Below are 17372 nucleotides of genomic sequence, written 5' to 3' on the forward strand. Positions count from 1 at the left end.
GTGTCCCCTTTTGTAACCCCCACCCCCACCCCCCTATTTACCTTTTGTATTCTTCTATTCTATTCTATTCTATTCTATTTTATATTATCGCTGCCATCCCACAATTTCATCACAAAATATATGTGATTTAAAATAATTTATTCAAACTCAATTTAAGATGGATTGACGTTGCCACTAACCCCTTGAATACAACTTCATGAAATAATAACATGAAACCAATGAAAAAAGATGCAATCGATTTTTGCTGAGGGCCTCTTTAATATTCAGAGTAGAAAAGTGAAATAGTCCTTCTTTGTTGAGAGTGGACTGATGGCAGACATAACACTGAACACCAACAGAGAACCAGAGGCATCTAGTGGAAACACACCTAACTGCAGCCCACGCTCCAGTAAATCATTAACCTTTACTGAAGGTCCTGGTCTATATCAACATAGCAGAGTGAACCTTAAACCTTATGAAAAAAGGGGTCATCCACCCTTTCTTATCTTCCAACTGTGTCCAGAAACAGACTGATAATCTCCTGGCTGTCAGTTGTTGAGGTAAAGGTTCATTTGATATATCGAATATGAGCACAGGGCCAGAGGGTTTGGCAGGAGAATAGACCAAATCCACGTGGAGCAGATACATTTTGCTTCATCGTACCAATGATGAAAATGTGCAGAGAAAAGGAAATACTTCTAGGGTGTCTCCGTCTTATTGTATATTGTATTGTTGTTGCATTGTTTATTCCCTTGCCAGTGCCTCTGCAACACATTCTCATACACCGTCCCATCCTGCGCCTCAAACTGTACCTTCACCCTAAGGGGAGAACACCGGTCCACCTTGCAGTTTACCACAACGGTGCCGTTGAAGGCACGCAAAGCGCAATTCTCTGGATCCGCCATAAGCCTGTTCTCGGGCAGACGGCACACCAGACGCTCCTTGTCGACGGAGGCTATAGTCCGGCCCTTCAGAGGCCCAGGGCCCCCGCAGCGCACCTTGTCCTGCTCCTCCGGGTCCAGGCTGTGGTTGAGCATCCAGTCGTGCAGATAGGACACATGGCAGTCGCACTGCCAGGGATTGCCATGCAGTCTGACCACGGGTTGGGAGTGGAGCGATGTGAAGAGGCCCGGGGCGAGGGTCTGGAGCCGGTTGTCTGACAGGTGCAGCTGTCGCAGCATCGGCAGGTCCGCGAACAGCTTGGCCGCCAACTCAGTCAGGTTGTTCTTTTGCAGCTGGATCACCTTGACGCTTTGGAGGTCCCTAAAGATCTCCTCCGGAAGCGAGTCGAGGTGGTTTTCGGAGAGGTCCAGGTTCTCCAGGCTTGTGAGGTTCTGGAACAGGTCCGATGGAAGCTGGGAGAGCTGGTTGTTAGACAAGGTGAGGCAGGTCAGCGAGGTCAGTCCATAGAAACAAGAGCCGGAGAGCTCAATCAACTCGTTGCCCTTAAGCGACAGCTCCTTCAGGCGTGAGGGAAAGCTGCCAAACACGTCCGAGCTGAAGTTGGAGAGAAAGTTTCCTCTGAGGTTCAGCACCTCTAACTTGGTGAGAACCGAGAAGACGTCACGAGGAAGCTCAGCTAAACTGTTCCCTTCTAGGTGAAGCTCCTTCAGTTGAGACACATTGTGGAATGTATCCACTGAGAGACAGCTAAGAAGGTTGTAGTTCAGGTTGAGGGTTCTGAGCTCAGTCAAAGCTTCCAGATCTTCCCGCTTTACTTCTTCCAGCCAATTGCGGGACAAGTCTAGGAAAACGAGACGCTGCAGGCTGTGAAAGAGAGACCCGGGCAGGGTGGCTATGAGGTTGCCCCTCAACTCCAGAGTCTCCAGGCTCCTCAGCGAGCTGAAGGTGTCCGGGAGCAGAGTTTTGAGCCTGTTGAAGTTGAGCTGTAGCTTGGTGAGGTTGCACTGCTTGGAGAAGGTTCCCTGGAGCAGCTGTTCCAACCACGGGTTCCCGCTGAGGTCCAGCTCCTCTAGCCGAGTCAGGTTATCGAAGGCCTTGGCGTGGATGTCCCGTATGCCGTTGTTCAGGAACACCAGCTTGGCCAGCTGGGGACTTCCTTGAAAGGTGTTGGCAAAGAGGTACATGAGGGGCGTCGTCATGACGATGACCTCCTTGACCTCCCCTGAGAGGATCCTGGGTAGCGAAGACATCTGAGGGTCGGAGCAGAGCACCCGATTGGCCGAGAAGCACAGGCAGTTGATTGGACAGTGGCGTGGGAGTTCTGCGCCGGCTGTTGGCGTCTGAGAGGAGAGCAGCATCAGACACAGTGCGATGCCTATGTGTCTGCTCATCTTCACTGTGGAAAGAACCAGATCAATAGGATGAGGGGCCAGTCAGGTTACAAATAAACTATCATATAATGTTTTAATAGTAAGCACTTGTTACTAAATAGATCATAAAGACAAAGTCTGGTTTGAATGTGACAAATTAATAAAAATCATTTTAGAATAATTTGATGTGCCTAAACAATCTGGTGGGCTTGTTCAACTCTTTTAGTTGTAGGAGCAAGAAGGTCTGGGTTTGTTCACATGTTGACTGATTGATTCTTGTTGTTTGAGTGGGAAGGGGAAGAGCTCCATGTTTGAGGAACTTAAGCAAAGTCTTCAACAGCAGAAAGAAGATGGTGTTCAGCACTAAGGAAAATATACTTCAATCACTTGCATTTCTATCTGAGCCACTTGCTGACTAGCGTATGACCTACTGATGTTCACCCATAAAGAGGTACTGTGGATTTAGGCCTGATGACTTTACACATTCATCTTCTTTTTGTTACTGTTTTACAGCTTTACAGTTACTGTAAACCTGATTATAAATACTGTAAACATCTGGTAATAAATACAGTTTCAAAATGCCTCCAGATTTTACCTTTGATTATAAGGACACAAAGAACCATTGTTGTTGATATACCTCGAAATATGTAATCTAATTAGAGTAAATGAAGTGAAACCTATGTTAAGCCCAACGTTAACTTCTGTTTATCACTCATAGTTAGACAGTTGAAGACTCACTAGTGAACATACCTGTGCTCCTGGGATCCAGACCACCAGCCTAGTGTGGGCTTAGAGCTGAATGAGCCCCTGAACAACAAGCCCGCATTGGGAAAGAGCTTTTGCCACGTCCTGCTGTGATATCAACAGCCAACCCCCAGAAAATCCTTAAAAACCTCCCAAAATAAATAAATCACTATTCATGGCAATAGTTATCGGGTTGTAGTATTTGAGCCGCTTTGACTTGCTAAAGTGAGTTTAACTCACAAGAGGTTGTTCAATTCCTAATGTCTTTTAAAGTGACATTTATGTTCATGCCCTTCCAGCAAAGGCCTGTTTACATTCGGAGTCATAACTTCAGACCGCCGGACACAATGTTTACACATGACAGGAGTGGGCTCTATCTCTTTAACTATCTATCTATCATGTATCTATCTGTGCATCAATATGTCTGTCTGTCTTTCTGACCAAACATTACAGATCTGTGATGTTTAAAGAAAGAGCTATTTAACACTTATTTCAACACATTAGGCTTAATGACTTGTAAGTTGTGTTCAAATAATAGGGTTAGTGTGTATAGTAGGAACTTTATTACTTTCAGTATTTGGGCTACTAATATGGTAAGTGTTATTAATATGAAAGGATAGTAATAGGGTTAGCTTACGTAATAGGGTAAGGGCTAGTGTAAGGGTTGATTTTAGCAACAGGGTTAGTGTTAGTAATAGGGTTCGGGTTAGTTTTAGGGTTGATCTTAGTAACATGGTGAGTGTTAGTAATAGGGTTAGTGTATGTAGTAGGGACTGATTAGTAGGTTACTTTTAGTATTTGGGTTACTAATATGGTTAGTGTTTCTAATATGAAAGGATAGTAATAGGGTTTGTTGGAGCCATTTAGAGGTATTTTGTGTTGAATATGTTTAAGTAAATATATTTTGAGTCTAAGGATAAAAGTATGAGTTATGAATTATAAAGTGTAGTAAATATTAATCAAATTTTCATTCATATATATATTTATGCATTTTGTGATGATGTGGCTCTACCTGGAGCCTATTGGAGGCCCTCATATATAACTACTGTTGTTCAGGTTTGGAAGGAAGGGAGCCAACAGTTTTCTGACCGCATTATTTCGCATTATTGGACACAATATTGGACGTATTATTTGACATATTATTTTACATTGAAAGGTCCTTTTTTGTACAATACTAAGAACCCTGTTTTGGCCGCAAAAACAGTTACTTGTTTGGAATTTTTATGTTTTGTTATTTCCTGGAAAGTCAACCGGAGTTATTGCTTAATAAATTAATCAACACAAAGTTAAATAATCTCTGTGCGTGCTTCCCAAGAAATGTGTGTCGGACTATCTCTGCCTCAGGAACAAATAGAGCGAACAAAGGGTTCGCCACTTCATAGTCAGAAAACTCTGTGAGTCTGACAAACTTTTGGAGAGAACACTGGAAAGGAAGATACCCGTGAGTAAACGAACCCATGGATGAGCCGTGCACAATAAAGTGCTTTTGAATATGAATGTGCAGATGAGATCCGCGTTTAAAGCCCCGTTCTATGAACTGTCTGTTTGAAATGAATTATGATGCGATCGCTGAACAAAGTGACCAAAAGGAAAGTGGCAACAGATACCCTGTGTTAACGTAATGGAGCAAAATAAATAAGTATATCTAATAAAAGGAAATCAATAAATCAAACTACAATAAAAATGGAACAATGACTGAACTTAAAATGGCCGCGGAAGCGGAGGATCGTTTTGCAACATGCAGAGGGAAACTTGGAGTATGCACAAGGAGAATACATGAAACAAAAGCCTTGTTGACTGAAGGTGGAAATATTGATGATGTTGACAAATCTATGCATATGTTCAATCGAGATGAGTTTAATAAGGTGCACAATTCTGTTCAAGAGCTGTTATCACAAGAGGAAAAATAAACTGACACTCTGGACTGGTATGAGCCAAGAGTGATGAACTTCAACTACTTAACAAAGGAGGTTAAAACATGGAAAAGGGAACAGAGTGCACAGTTAAAGGTTGACCCGCTGGACAGCATATCAAACATCTCAAGGAAAACAACTGCATCAACTACTTCTTCTGCTGCTCGGCTGGCTTCAGCTGTGAGAGCAGCTCTGGAGGCAAAATCTGCTGCATTAAAGGAAAACATTCATTGCAGTTGCAGGAAACTATCATCAAATCAAAAATGGAAAAAATGGAACTGGATGCAGAAATTGCAGCGGCAGATGCAAAATGAAAGTACTCCTAAACCCAAATGTAATAGAGTCTTATGGTGATGCTATGAATGCATATTTTGAGGAAACAAGCAAACAGGAAAATGTGGAACAAACATTTACAGATCTGCTTTGGAATTCATTCAATTGGGTGCCGTGCCTAAAACTCCACTACAGAGAACGGTTGGTGACATTCATACAACCCGGTATCACGCAATTGCGTGCTCCTGCGCACGAACGTTAATCTATTGAAGCGTGTTCCCGAGCACGATAGTCCGACTTTTTGCGTGTTACACAAAACGAAATGTAAACCAATGCATTCTGAATGGGAGTGTTCTAAGACAATTAACGTGCTCCACAAAACGGTACGAGAGAGAGAGAAAGAGAGAGCGGGAGGGACAGAGAGAGAGAGAGAGCGAGAGAGGCTTCAGAAAGGGTGTGCGCAGATAGTACAGTGCACCCTAGTTATGTTTATGCCAAAACCTATATATATAATTAGGCTGTGGAAATTGCAATAAGTTAAGAACACAACTTCGCACGTTGAGCACACAGCCGTGTGACTCGTTTATTTTGTAAAAAAGAAAACCGGAAAACAAAGCGTGCTGAAGGTAAACAAATCCAGCATGGTCTGTGACGTCATGAGACGCAGGGGGGGGGGGGGGGGGGGGGGGGACACGTTTGTTGAGGGGGGGGAGACACGTTTGTAGGGGGGGGGGCACGCGAGAGTTGGTTTTTATTGAACGCTCGACAACGAGAGTTGGTTTTTATTGAACGAGACTTCAACACGGAACAGCTGCACGAAACGATGGTCACGTCACTCTCGGTGACGGTGTCGACAATAATGAACACACGAACAATGTTAATAGAACAACACACAACCACATAACATCCCGAACCCATTAACCCCACTTTATCCTAACAACAAAACAAGTTAACAAAAGCCCCATTTGTCAACTGAGAACCCCAATTCCCAGAATCCCCCGCGGCTCCGGAACACGGCGTAGCTAATATTAATCTTTATTATCTGAATGGGAAATGCAATATTTTAGGACAGATACACGATTAAACGCGATTCTAATGACTTTTCTAGCGAGAAATGTACATTTTCCTTACATAATCTTCAGTCAGTGAATGTGTATGATCATTATTAATCTTTATTATCTGAATGGGAAATGCAATATTTTAGGACCGATTTACCGTTAAACGTGTTTCTAATAACATTTCTAGCGAGAAATATACTTTTTACTTGCATAATCTTCAGTCAGTGATTGTGTCTGATCTTTAGTTTTATAGTTATTAGGATTGATCGGCTCGCTCGCATGTTTCAACGACGTCAGGTTGCTTTCGCTAAACAAGCAGCTCACGTGCTTCCTGCGTTTGTGTTATTAAACTGTTACTTTATGTAACTTTTAATGATATCATCTTGTTAGAAACACGTATATCTGAGAGCCAACCCAGTCGCCAAAAGCATACGTTGACAGTGTACTTTTCGTGAACACTGGATTACGTCGCATTTCAACATAAAATAGCGTGTTATACACACACACACACACACACACACACACACGCACGCACACGCACACGCACACACAAGCACACACATGCACGCACAGACACACACACACACACAGACACAGACACACACACACACACACACACACACACACACACACACACACACGCGCGCGCGCACACACTCACACGGTGCATTTCGCTGCTAAAACAACAACAAAAAAATATTCCCTCAAATATTATTACTTTCAAAACGTTGGCCAAAATGGCCAATAATATCATTTTTTATTTGGGATGCTTCTAGGACATTTTGGGTGGATTTTGAACGGTATGTGGGGGGCACGTTTTTTGCAGGACCTGGCAACCCTGCGCTGTTGCCCGAGATCTGGATCCACCCCGACGTGGTGCCGTCTCCTTTTGACCTTTTGACCCCAGACTTCTGGGGGAATAGCTGAATCAATTCATTAGTCAATCAGAAGCATGTAAATATGTTCCCGGTGGCGTAAGAGTACGAACAAGGTGTCCTTCAACATCTACGCTTCCAGGAGATTGCAACGGTGCCACACATGAGCATATTCAAACATGTTTAATGGTAGTAATTAGCTGTCGAAATTGGAGGCCTTAATCAATACTGAGCAGCTATTGATTTGCTTCCCGATAAAGATTTGTCACAAATTACATGTTATTTAGCATCTACACGTTGAGCTGAGTCCAATGACACCAAGAACGACACTCTAGCTAATGGTAACATGTATTTTACATGGTACACCTAGGTCTAGGACATGATCTCGGTGTAGCAAGAGGCCGAGCTTGATCTCATTGGACTCAGCTTAACGTGTAGATGCTAATTAACATGTAATTTGTCAAAAATCTCCATCGGGAAGCAAATCTATAGCTGGTCATTATTGATAAAGGCCTCCAAAATCGACAGCTAATTACTCCCCTGAAACATATTCAAATATGATCATGTGTGGCACTGTTGCAATCGTCTCGAAACGTAGATGTCAAAGGACACCTTGTTTGCTCTGTTGCACTACCGGGAAGATATTTTCATACTTCTAATGGATTGATTCATATTTTAAGGTTCTCGGAGTGAGACTTTAAATGGCTGCAGCAGAAGTGTTGAGACGAAAGATGACATCAAGAGATTTATAGAATATTCCCATTCACATTATGATTCTTCGTCGTAACATCCGACCAAACATCCTTTACATTCACAGAGCGAAGATTATGAAAGTCCAGGCTCAGCAAGTGCTCCATCTCGTTGCACCTGCAACTGGGACCTCCGCACCGAAACTTGGCCCGGTCGGACCCCGAGGGCAGGAAGGGGGGGCCTGCCCTCGGGGTCTGACCGGGCCAAGTCTCGGGCAGGAAGGGCCCCCCCTTCCTGCCCTCGGGGTCCGACCGGGCCAAGTTTCGGTGCGGAGGTCCCAGTTAGGCCCTAGAATAAGGTATTAAAATTTCAGGGCGGTAGGACCTTCCTATCTCAAAAACTGTTTTTCCACCACATTCTGAACCATTAGGTCTTGCAGGCTACACTTCTGAGGGGCTTTGTCCAAATGACACTCCATTTGGGAAAACTTTTTTTCTCTAAGGGCTAGAACTCCAAATCTCGGATATGTCGTACACAGGGCCCCGGGAAATGTGTGTAAACATTTTAGCATCCCTAGCTATCTCGAAAAGGTCGGCAAAGGGGCGTGACCTCCAACAGTACAGTAAATGTACATAAGACAGAGGTTAGTTTCTAGTCCCCATTTTTTGTGGGATGGAGGTGTACATTTGTGGCTAAAGGTGTGTAGACACAGCTGGCCTGTGGCCACGTTTTTGAAGTCGGGGGTCAAAAGGTCAAAAGGAGCCGGCACCACGCCGCTTATGAGATAACAAAAAGTTAATGTGTGTTTCTCTCATAACTTTTTGTCATTATTAAAGAGAGGCCTGATTCTCAGATATGCATGTTGGATGGCTAGGGTGTAGGTCTGGGAAGAACTTCAGGCCAAAATCTTGCAAGCGAGCCGCTAGGTGCAGGTGCAACGAGATGGAGCACTTGCTGAGCCTGGACTTTCATAATCTTCGCTCTGTGAATGCAAAGGATGTTTGGTCGGATGTTACGACGAAGAATCATAATGTGAATGGGAATATTCTATAAATCTCTTGATGTCATCTTTCGTCTCAACACTTCTGCTGCAGCCATTTAATGTCTCACTCCGAGAACCTTAAAATATGAATCAATCCATTAGAAGTATGAAAATATCTTCCCGGTAGTGCAACAGAGCAAACAAGGTGTCCTTTGACATCTACGTTTCGAGACGATTGCAACAGTGCCACACATGATCATATTTGAATATGTTTCAGGGGAGTAATTAGCTGTCGATTTTGGAGGCCTTTATCAATAATGACCAGCTATAGATTTGCTTCCCGATGGAGATTTTTGACAAATTACATGTTAATTAGCATCTACACGTTAAGCTGAGTCCAATGAGATCAAGCTCGGCCTCTTGCTACACCGAGATCATGTCCTAGACCTAGGTGTACCATGTAAAATACATGTTACCATTAGCTAGAGTGTCGTTCTTGGTGTCATTGGACTCAGCTCAACGTGTAGATGCTAAATAACATGTAATTTGTGACAAATCTTTATCGGGAAGCAAATCAATAGCTGCTCAGTATTGATTAAGGCCTCCAATTTCGACAGCTAATTACTACCATTAAACATGTTTGAATATGCTCATGTGTGGCACCGTTGCAATCTCCTGGAAGCGTAGATGTTGAAGGACACCTTGTTCGTACTCTTACGCCACCGGGAACATATTTACATGCTTCTGATTGACTAATGAATTGATTCAGCTATTCCCCCAGAAGTCTGGGGTCAAAAGGTCAAAAGGAGACGGCACCACGTCGGGGTGGATCCAGATCTCGGGCAACAGCGCAGGGTTGCCAGGTCCTGCAAAAAACGTGCCCCCCACATACCGTTCAAAATCCACCCAAAATGTCCTAGAAGCATCCCAAATAAAAAATGATATTATTGGCCATTTTGGCCAACGTTTTGAAAGTAATAATATTTGAGGGAATATTTTTTTGTTGTTGTTTTAGCAGCGAAATGCACCGTGTGAGTGTGTGCGCGCGCGCGCGTGTGTGTGTGTGTGTGTGTGTGTGTGTGTGTGTGTGTGTGTGTGTGTCTGTGTCTGTGTGTGTGTGTGTGTGTGCATGTGTGTGCTTGTGTGTGCGTGTGCGTGTGCGTGCGTGTGTGTGTGTGTGTGTGTGTGTGTATAACACGCTATTTTATGTTGAAATGCGACGTAATCCAGTGTTCACGAAAAGTACACTGTCAACGTATGCTTTTGGCGACTGGGTTGGCTCTCAGATATACGTGTTTCTAACAAGATGATATCATTAAAAGTTACATAAAGTAACAGTTTAATAACACAAACGCAGGAAGCACGTGAGCTGCTTGTTTAGCGAAAGCAACCTGACGTCGTTGAAACATGCGAGCGAGCCGATCAATCCTAATAACTATAAAACTAAAGATCAGACACAATCACTGACTGAAGATTATGCAAGTAAAAAGTATATTTCTCGCTAGAAATGTTATTAGAAACACGTTTAACGGTAAATCGGTCCTAAAATATTGCATTTCCCATTCAGATAATAAAGATTAATAATGATCATACACATTCACTGACTGAAGATTATGTAAGGAAAATGTACATTTCTCGCTAGAAAAGTCATTAGAATCGCGTTTAATCGTGTATCTGTCCTAAAATATTGCATTTCCCATTCAGATAATAAAGATTAATATTAGCTACGCCGTGTTCCGGAGCCGCGGGGGATTCTGGGAATTGGGGTTCTCAGTTGACAAATGGGGCTTTTGTTAACTTGTTTTGTTGTTAGGATAAAGTGGGGTTAATGGGTTCGGGATGTTATGTGGTTGTGTGTTGTTCTATTAACATTGTTCGTGTGTTCATTATTGTCGACACCGTCACCGAGAGTGACGTGACCATCGTTTCGTGCAGCTGTTCCGTGTTGAAGTCTCGTTCAATAAAAACCAACTCTCGTTGTCGAGCGTTCAATAAAAACCAACTCTCGCGTGCCCCCCCCCCCTACAAACGTGTCTCCCCCCCCTCAACAAACGTGTCCCCCCCCCCCCCCCCCCCCCCCCCCCCCCCTGCGTCTCATGACGTCACAGACCATGCTGGATTTGTTTACCTTCAGCACGCTTTGTTTTCCGGTTTTCTTTTTTACAAAATAAACGAGTCACACGGCTGTGTGCTCAACGTGCGAAGTTGTGTTCTTAACTTATTGCAATTTCCACAGCCTAATTATATATATAGGTTTTGGCATAAACATAACTAGGGTGCACTGTACTATCTGCGCACACCCTTTCTGAAGCCTCTCTCGCTCTCTCTCTCTCTCTGTCCCTCCCGCTCTCTCTTTCTCTCTCTCTCGTACCGTTTTGTGGAGCACGTTAATTGTCTTAGAACACTCCCATTCAGAATGCATTGGTTTACATTTCGTTTTGTGTAACACGCAAAAAGTCGGACTATCGTGCTCGGGAACACGCTTCAATAGATTAACGTTCGTGCGCAGGAGCACGCAATTGCGTGATACCGGGTTGCATTCATAATAGCTCTCAACAAGGGTATCCAAACCCACACCTGGGAAACCCTGCAACCAGTCATATCACTCATGAAAACATCAGCACAATTGTAAAAAGTCAAAGGGATATCACTGAGCTCATGATAATGCCAAAAAATCGGTCTCTATTGTCTAAAAGAGAAGTGCCAGTGTTTAAAGGTGATCCACTATCATACCAACCTTTCAGGCATGCATTCAAGTACTTAATAGAGGACAAGACAAGTAGTTCCCAGGATAGGCTCTACTATCTTGAACAGTTTACAGCAGGTCAGGCCAGAGACCTTGTTCGTAGCTGTATGCACATGGAAGCAAGAAGAGGATATCCAGAAGCAATGTAACTACTAGACAAACATTTTGGTGATGAGATGAAGATTGCAAATGCTTATCTGAATAAAGTGCTAAGCTGGACAGCTATTAAAGCGGATGATGGGAATGCACTTCAGGCATATTCTTTATACTTGAGGGAATGCCAAAATGCCATGCAGGACTTGGAGTACATGGATGAACTGGATGTGACATCCACCTTAAAGCTCATTGTATCCAAGCTTCCCTACAAGCTTAGAGAGACGTGGCGGTCAAGAGCATATGAGGAATTTCAGAAAATAAATATTCTTGCAAAATTCAGACATCTTGTTGAATTTATTGAAAATCAGTCCAACATCTTACTGCACCCAGCATTTGGAGACAATAAAGACCCAATTCATGCCCAAAGAATATCCCCAAATAAGCACTGAAATAAGGAAGCTTAAAAGCAGAAGTACATTTGTGACAGCTGTGGCAGCACCTGGAGAACAAGACCACAGACAGTATGCATTTAAAGGGCAATAACACACCAACTTCAATGCTGCTACTTCAGCTGTCTGCTGTTTCTGTGAAGGCAAGCATACACTACTGGACTGCTTCAAATTTAAATCAGAGCCACACAACAAAAAGATGGAATGTTTGAAAATAAATGGATATTGCTTCGGTTGCTTAAAAAAGGGTCACATGAGCAAAGACTGCAAGACAAAAACTAGACTGCCAAACATGTCAGCGGAAACATCCAACCCTGCTACATATTGACACAGGAACCTCAGATAAGCAACCCCTGCAAAACCGCAATTCCCCAGCACCAAAGCAGACATCAATAAACATTGTACAAGTGTCGGCTGATGATGCAACAGGGGCCGGTAAAGAATGTTCTCTCGCTATTGGCAATCTATATGGAACTGAATATATTGACCTACCTGAAGTTTACACACAAGTTAAAATCCCTGTTTCAAAGGAAAGCCTACTTCAGAACTCAGGAAATGGCCTTACCTCCGTGGAATCCAAAATGAAGAGATTGATGCTAACATTGAAATGTTGATAGGAATGAATGTTCCTAAAGCAATGGAACCCTGGCAGATAATTAACAGCCAGAGTAATGGACCATACGCAGTGAAGACACTTCTCGGATGGGTGGTGAATGGGCCCCACAAGTCTTCATCTGCAATGGTATCATGCGATGTAGTCAATGTAATGACAGTCAATCGCATTTCGATGGATAATCTGAAAGACCTGCTACTCAGGCAGTACAACCAAGAGTTCAGAGAAAAGGAATCTGAGGAGAAGAAAGAGATGTCATGCGAGGATAGGGGATTTATGGAGCTGGCCCAAAGTTCTAAAGTGTTTGAAAGTGGACATTACATATTGCCCCTGCCGTTTCGAGAAAAGGAGTTAATCATGCCAAATAATTACAACGTGGCACTGCAGCGGGCATTAAACCTGGCTGGGAAATTCAAGAGGAGCTCTACTTATGCTGAAGAATACAAGGTCTTCATGGAAAATGTGCTGCAGAAAGGCTACTCAGAGAAGGTACCACAAGAGCAAGTCCAAAGAAATGAAGGACAAGTTTGGTATATTCCTCATCATGGGGTTTACCATAAAAGAAAGAAGAAGCTGAGGGTAGTATTCGACTGTTCCTCAACCTACAAAGGTAAATCTCTGAATTTAGAACTGCACCAGGGTCCAGATCTAACCAACTCACAACTCCCAAGGCTGGAGTTTGCCGCTGCTTCACTGGCAGTGAAGGTAGACAGGATGCTACAAAGAAAACTCCATATGGAATTGCAGGACTCTACCTTTTGGACAGACAGTACATCCGTACTGAAATACATTCACAACAAGACCAAACATTTCCATACTTACGTTGCTAACAGAATTGCCACGATCCACGACTTGTCCAAAGAAAATCAGTGGAGGTACGTGAGTTCAAAGGGCAATCCAGCAGACTATGCTTCACATGGTTTGAATATAGAAACGTTTTTGGATTCAGCTACATGGCTGAATGGTCCCGACTTCCTGTCACAAAAGGAAACTGAATGGCTTGAGGAGCCAGTGGATATTCACCACATTCCTTCAGACGATCCAGAAATAAAAAAATAAATTTCTGTGAGCTGCTTAGGTAGAAGCAAAAGTGCAGCCAGTGACCTCATTGAACACTTTTCATCTTGGAAAAAACTACAGAGAGCTGTTGGCTGGTTGCTAAAACCTAAAAGACTCCTGCTGCTTCAAAGACAAAAGGCAAAGGAATGTGTGACTAACACCAAACCTACAGATAAACAACAAGGCCTAACTGTTGATTACTTGGATGAAGCAGAGAAGTCAGTCATATGCTATGAACAGCAGCGCTACTTTGCCTCAGAACTGACAGCTCCATTCGGAAATTGGATCCAATTCTTGATGACAGAATCAAAAGGATTGGAGGAAGGATAAGTAAATATGCTCTGCCCACAAGCTTGAAGAACCCGATTATCCTTCCAAAGACTCCCACGTCTCCCAGTTGATCATGCGTGACATCCATCAGAAGGTTGGACACGCAGGAAGAAACCACATGCTGTCCAGACTAGGCCAGAAGTTCCTTCACCGCCGCCTGTTCCCCTCGTTCCTGCCCCAGCCTCGGACATCTCCGGGATCTCCTTCAATAAGGCTAAGGCTACCTCCTTGCCTCCTCATGTCCCTACGATTGTGCCATCAATCTGCTTCCGGGCCCTTCACCCCCCAAGGGACGCTTGTACTCCCTCTCTGCTCCCGAGCGAGAGGCCATGGAGGAGTACATCCAGAATTCCTTAGCAGCAGGGATCATCCGACCCTCCTCGTCACCGGCTGGGGCGGGGTTCTCCTTCATGGTCAAGAAGGACAGGTCCCTGAGACCCTGTATCGACTACCAAGGCCTGAACAACATCACGGTGAAGAACAGCTATCCCAAGCTCGACCTGAGAAATGCCTACCATCTGGTCCGCATCCAAGACGGAGCTGAGTGGAAGACGGCCTTCAACTCACCAACAGGCCATTACGAGTATCTCGTGATGCCCTTCGGTTTGACCAACGCCTGGCAGTCTTTCAAGCGCTGGTCAACGACCTGCTGTGGGACATGTTAAATAAGTTTGTCTTTGTGTACCTGGATAACATCCAGATTTTTTCCCGCAATCTTGAGGAGCACGTTACCCATGTCCGGTCGGTTCTCCGCCGCCTCCTGGAAAACTCCTAGTACGTCAAGGTGGAGTAGTGCGAGTCTGCGGATGGATCCAGCCAAGGTCTCTGCTGTGACCTCCTGGCCGGCCCCGGAAACACGGAAGCAGCTGCAGCGCTTCTTAGGGTTTGCCAACTTCTATCGGCAGTTTATCCAAGCTTTAGTTCCATCGCCTCCCTCCTCTCGGCCCTCACCTCACCCAAGATCCCCTTCTGCCGGTCTGACGAGGCACAAGGCTCCTTCGACACCATCAAGACTCGCTTCACCACCGCCCCCATCCTTCAGATCCCCGAACCTGAGCGTCAGTTCATAGTGGAGGTGGACGCATCTGGTGTGGGAGCAGGGGCGGCCCTTTCCCAGCGTTCATCCTTCGACCAGAAGATTCACCCCTGCGCCTTTTTCTCTCGCCGCCTAACCCCCTCGGAGAGAAATTATGGCATTGGGTAGGTGGATGGCTGTAGGTGATCACTCGGCTAAATAGGCAGACTAAATAGGCCTAAATCACACAGTAGTAACAGATGGAAAGTTAGAACAAGCAATCGTAATTCTAAACACTAGGAATCTTAGTTACCAAACTCACCTACAGCCAGATATGAGACAACCTTCTTGACAAAATGTATTATACTGGATGTGCTCCAGTGGGGGCATGTTTCCCGGCTCACCTGCCATCTCGGCATCCAGCGGACCCGGGACATTCTGCAGCGACGCTTCTGGTGGTCGTCTCTTGGGGAGGATAACCGGGACTTCCTCAACCCCTGCCCTGTATGCAACCGGAATAAGACCTCTCGCCGTCCACCAGCCGGCTTCCTGCATCCATTGCCCATCCCCCATCGTCCCTGGTCGCATATCTCCCTGGACTTTGTGACTGGTCTACCTGCGTCCAAAGGCCACACTGTCGTCCTCACCATTGTCGATCGGTTTAGTAAGCTGGCCCATTTCATTCCCCTTGCTAAACTCCCCTCTGCCAGGGAGACTGCGGAACTGGTCTTCTGCATCCATGGACTGCCCACTGATGTAGTTTCTGATCGGGGGTCCCAATTCAGGTCGGTCTTCTGGAGGGAGATTTGCAGCCTAATTGGGGCTTCCATCAGCTTGTCTTCCAGCTTCCATCCCCAGTCCAATGGACAGACCGAGAGGGTGAACCAAGATCTGGAGACCCTTCACACCCTTCGCTGCATGGTGAACCGCAATCCGGCCTCCTGGTCCGACCAGCTAGTGTGGGTAGAGTATGCGCATAACACCCTCACCTGCTCATCCACAGGCCTCTCTCCCTTCCAATGCGCCTATGGGTATCTGCCACCCCTGTTTCCCGAATTGGAAAAGGAGTCCTCCTGGCCCTCTGCACAAGCCCTCATTCGCCGCTGCAGACGCACCTGGGACCAGGCGCGCACTAGCCTCACCAAATCTGCGGACCGCCACGCTGCCACCGCCAACAAGCGGCCCCTTTCTACCAGACTGGCCAGAAGGTCTGGCTCTCCAGCCGCGACCTCCCCCTTAGGTTGGAGAGTCGCAAGCTGGCCCCCAGGTTTGTAGGTCCCTTCCCCATCACTCGTGTCATTAACCCGGAGGCGATACGTCTTCGGCTCCCTAGGTCAATGAGGATCCACCCGACTGTCATGGTCCGCTCCTGATTTTCCCGTTCACCTGCCTGCAACGCTGATCTCCCCTCATTAGCTCAACCACCTTCACCTGTGCTCCCTCTATATCAATCCTCTCTCTCTACTCAGTCTCTGCCAGATCGTCTCTCGTTACTCACAGAGCTTTCCCGCAACTCCAGAACTGTTTCTCCAACGCTGATCCTGCCTTTTACCGAACCCTCGCCTGTCTGACCACCCGCCTGTTGTCGAGTCCCTGCCGACCTGTCTGCTCCCCTGTTCCCGGCTCCTCGCCTGCCTGTCTGCCCTCCTGATATCGGCCCCTCGCCTGCCCGACTACCTGCCCGCCGACGAGCCCATGCCTGCCTGATCGCCCGCCAGTGATCAAGTACCTGTCAGACTACCCGCCGGTTACGGTACCCCCAGTCTACCTAATTGCCTGCCGTTCCCCGAACTCTGGCCTGTCCCCGTTTACTCTGCCTGCCCGATCCTGATCATCGGTGCAATCAATAAACCTTTGAACTGCCCTGTCACCATTGTCGGTCTGTGAACTTCAGTTCTGCCTACCCCCCCCCGTTATAACATATGCATACCATCCAACACGGTTATTTGAATCAATTGATTTTACCTTGAATTCATCACATAAATGTTTAGTTTGGTTTAGTTTATTTGTTTATAGTTTTGTGGACAGTCCCCTTTGAGAAGGAGTAGGCAACCTACAATACATAACAGTAAAACAAATGAAAAAAATACATTACATTTATAGTTACAGCAGGCCTGAGCAAAAAGGGGATAAAGACAAACAAACATATTCCACACAGTTGGAGCAAGAACAAACAGGCAAGCACAGATGATAGCAAAGATATCAAGGCAGTTCATGCAACAGCAACACAAACACACAGGATACAAGGGAAAATAGGCCACAAAGATCACATTGAAA

The 17372-nt window shown here is 45.4% G+C and overlaps 1 protein-coding gene across 1 annotated transcript; it reads right to left on the reverse strand.

The window, feature by feature from the left end:
* Positions 1-234: 234 nt before the first annotated feature.
* Positions 235-3302, reverse strand: zgc:153913 (LRR and PCC domain-containing protein). Its single transcript, XM_030364930.1, has 2 exons — positions 3003-3302; positions 235-2278 (listed from the first exon to the last, which is right to left on the reverse strand). Exon 2 carries the CDS (start codon positions 2271-2273, stop codon positions 678-680), a length of 1596 nt encoding a protein of 531 aa, XP_030220790.1. The 5' UTR covers positions 2274-2278; positions 3003-3302; the 3' UTR covers positions 235-677.
* Between the last annotated feature and the right edge of the window lie 14070 nt (positions 3303-17372).

This window comes from Gadus morhua, chromosome 8 (assembly GCF_902167405.1).
Source record: "Gadus morhua chromosome 8, gadMor3.0, whole genome shotgun sequence".
Taxonomy (NCBI): Eukaryota; Metazoa; Chordata; class Actinopteri; order Gadiformes; family Gadidae; genus Gadus; species Gadus morhua.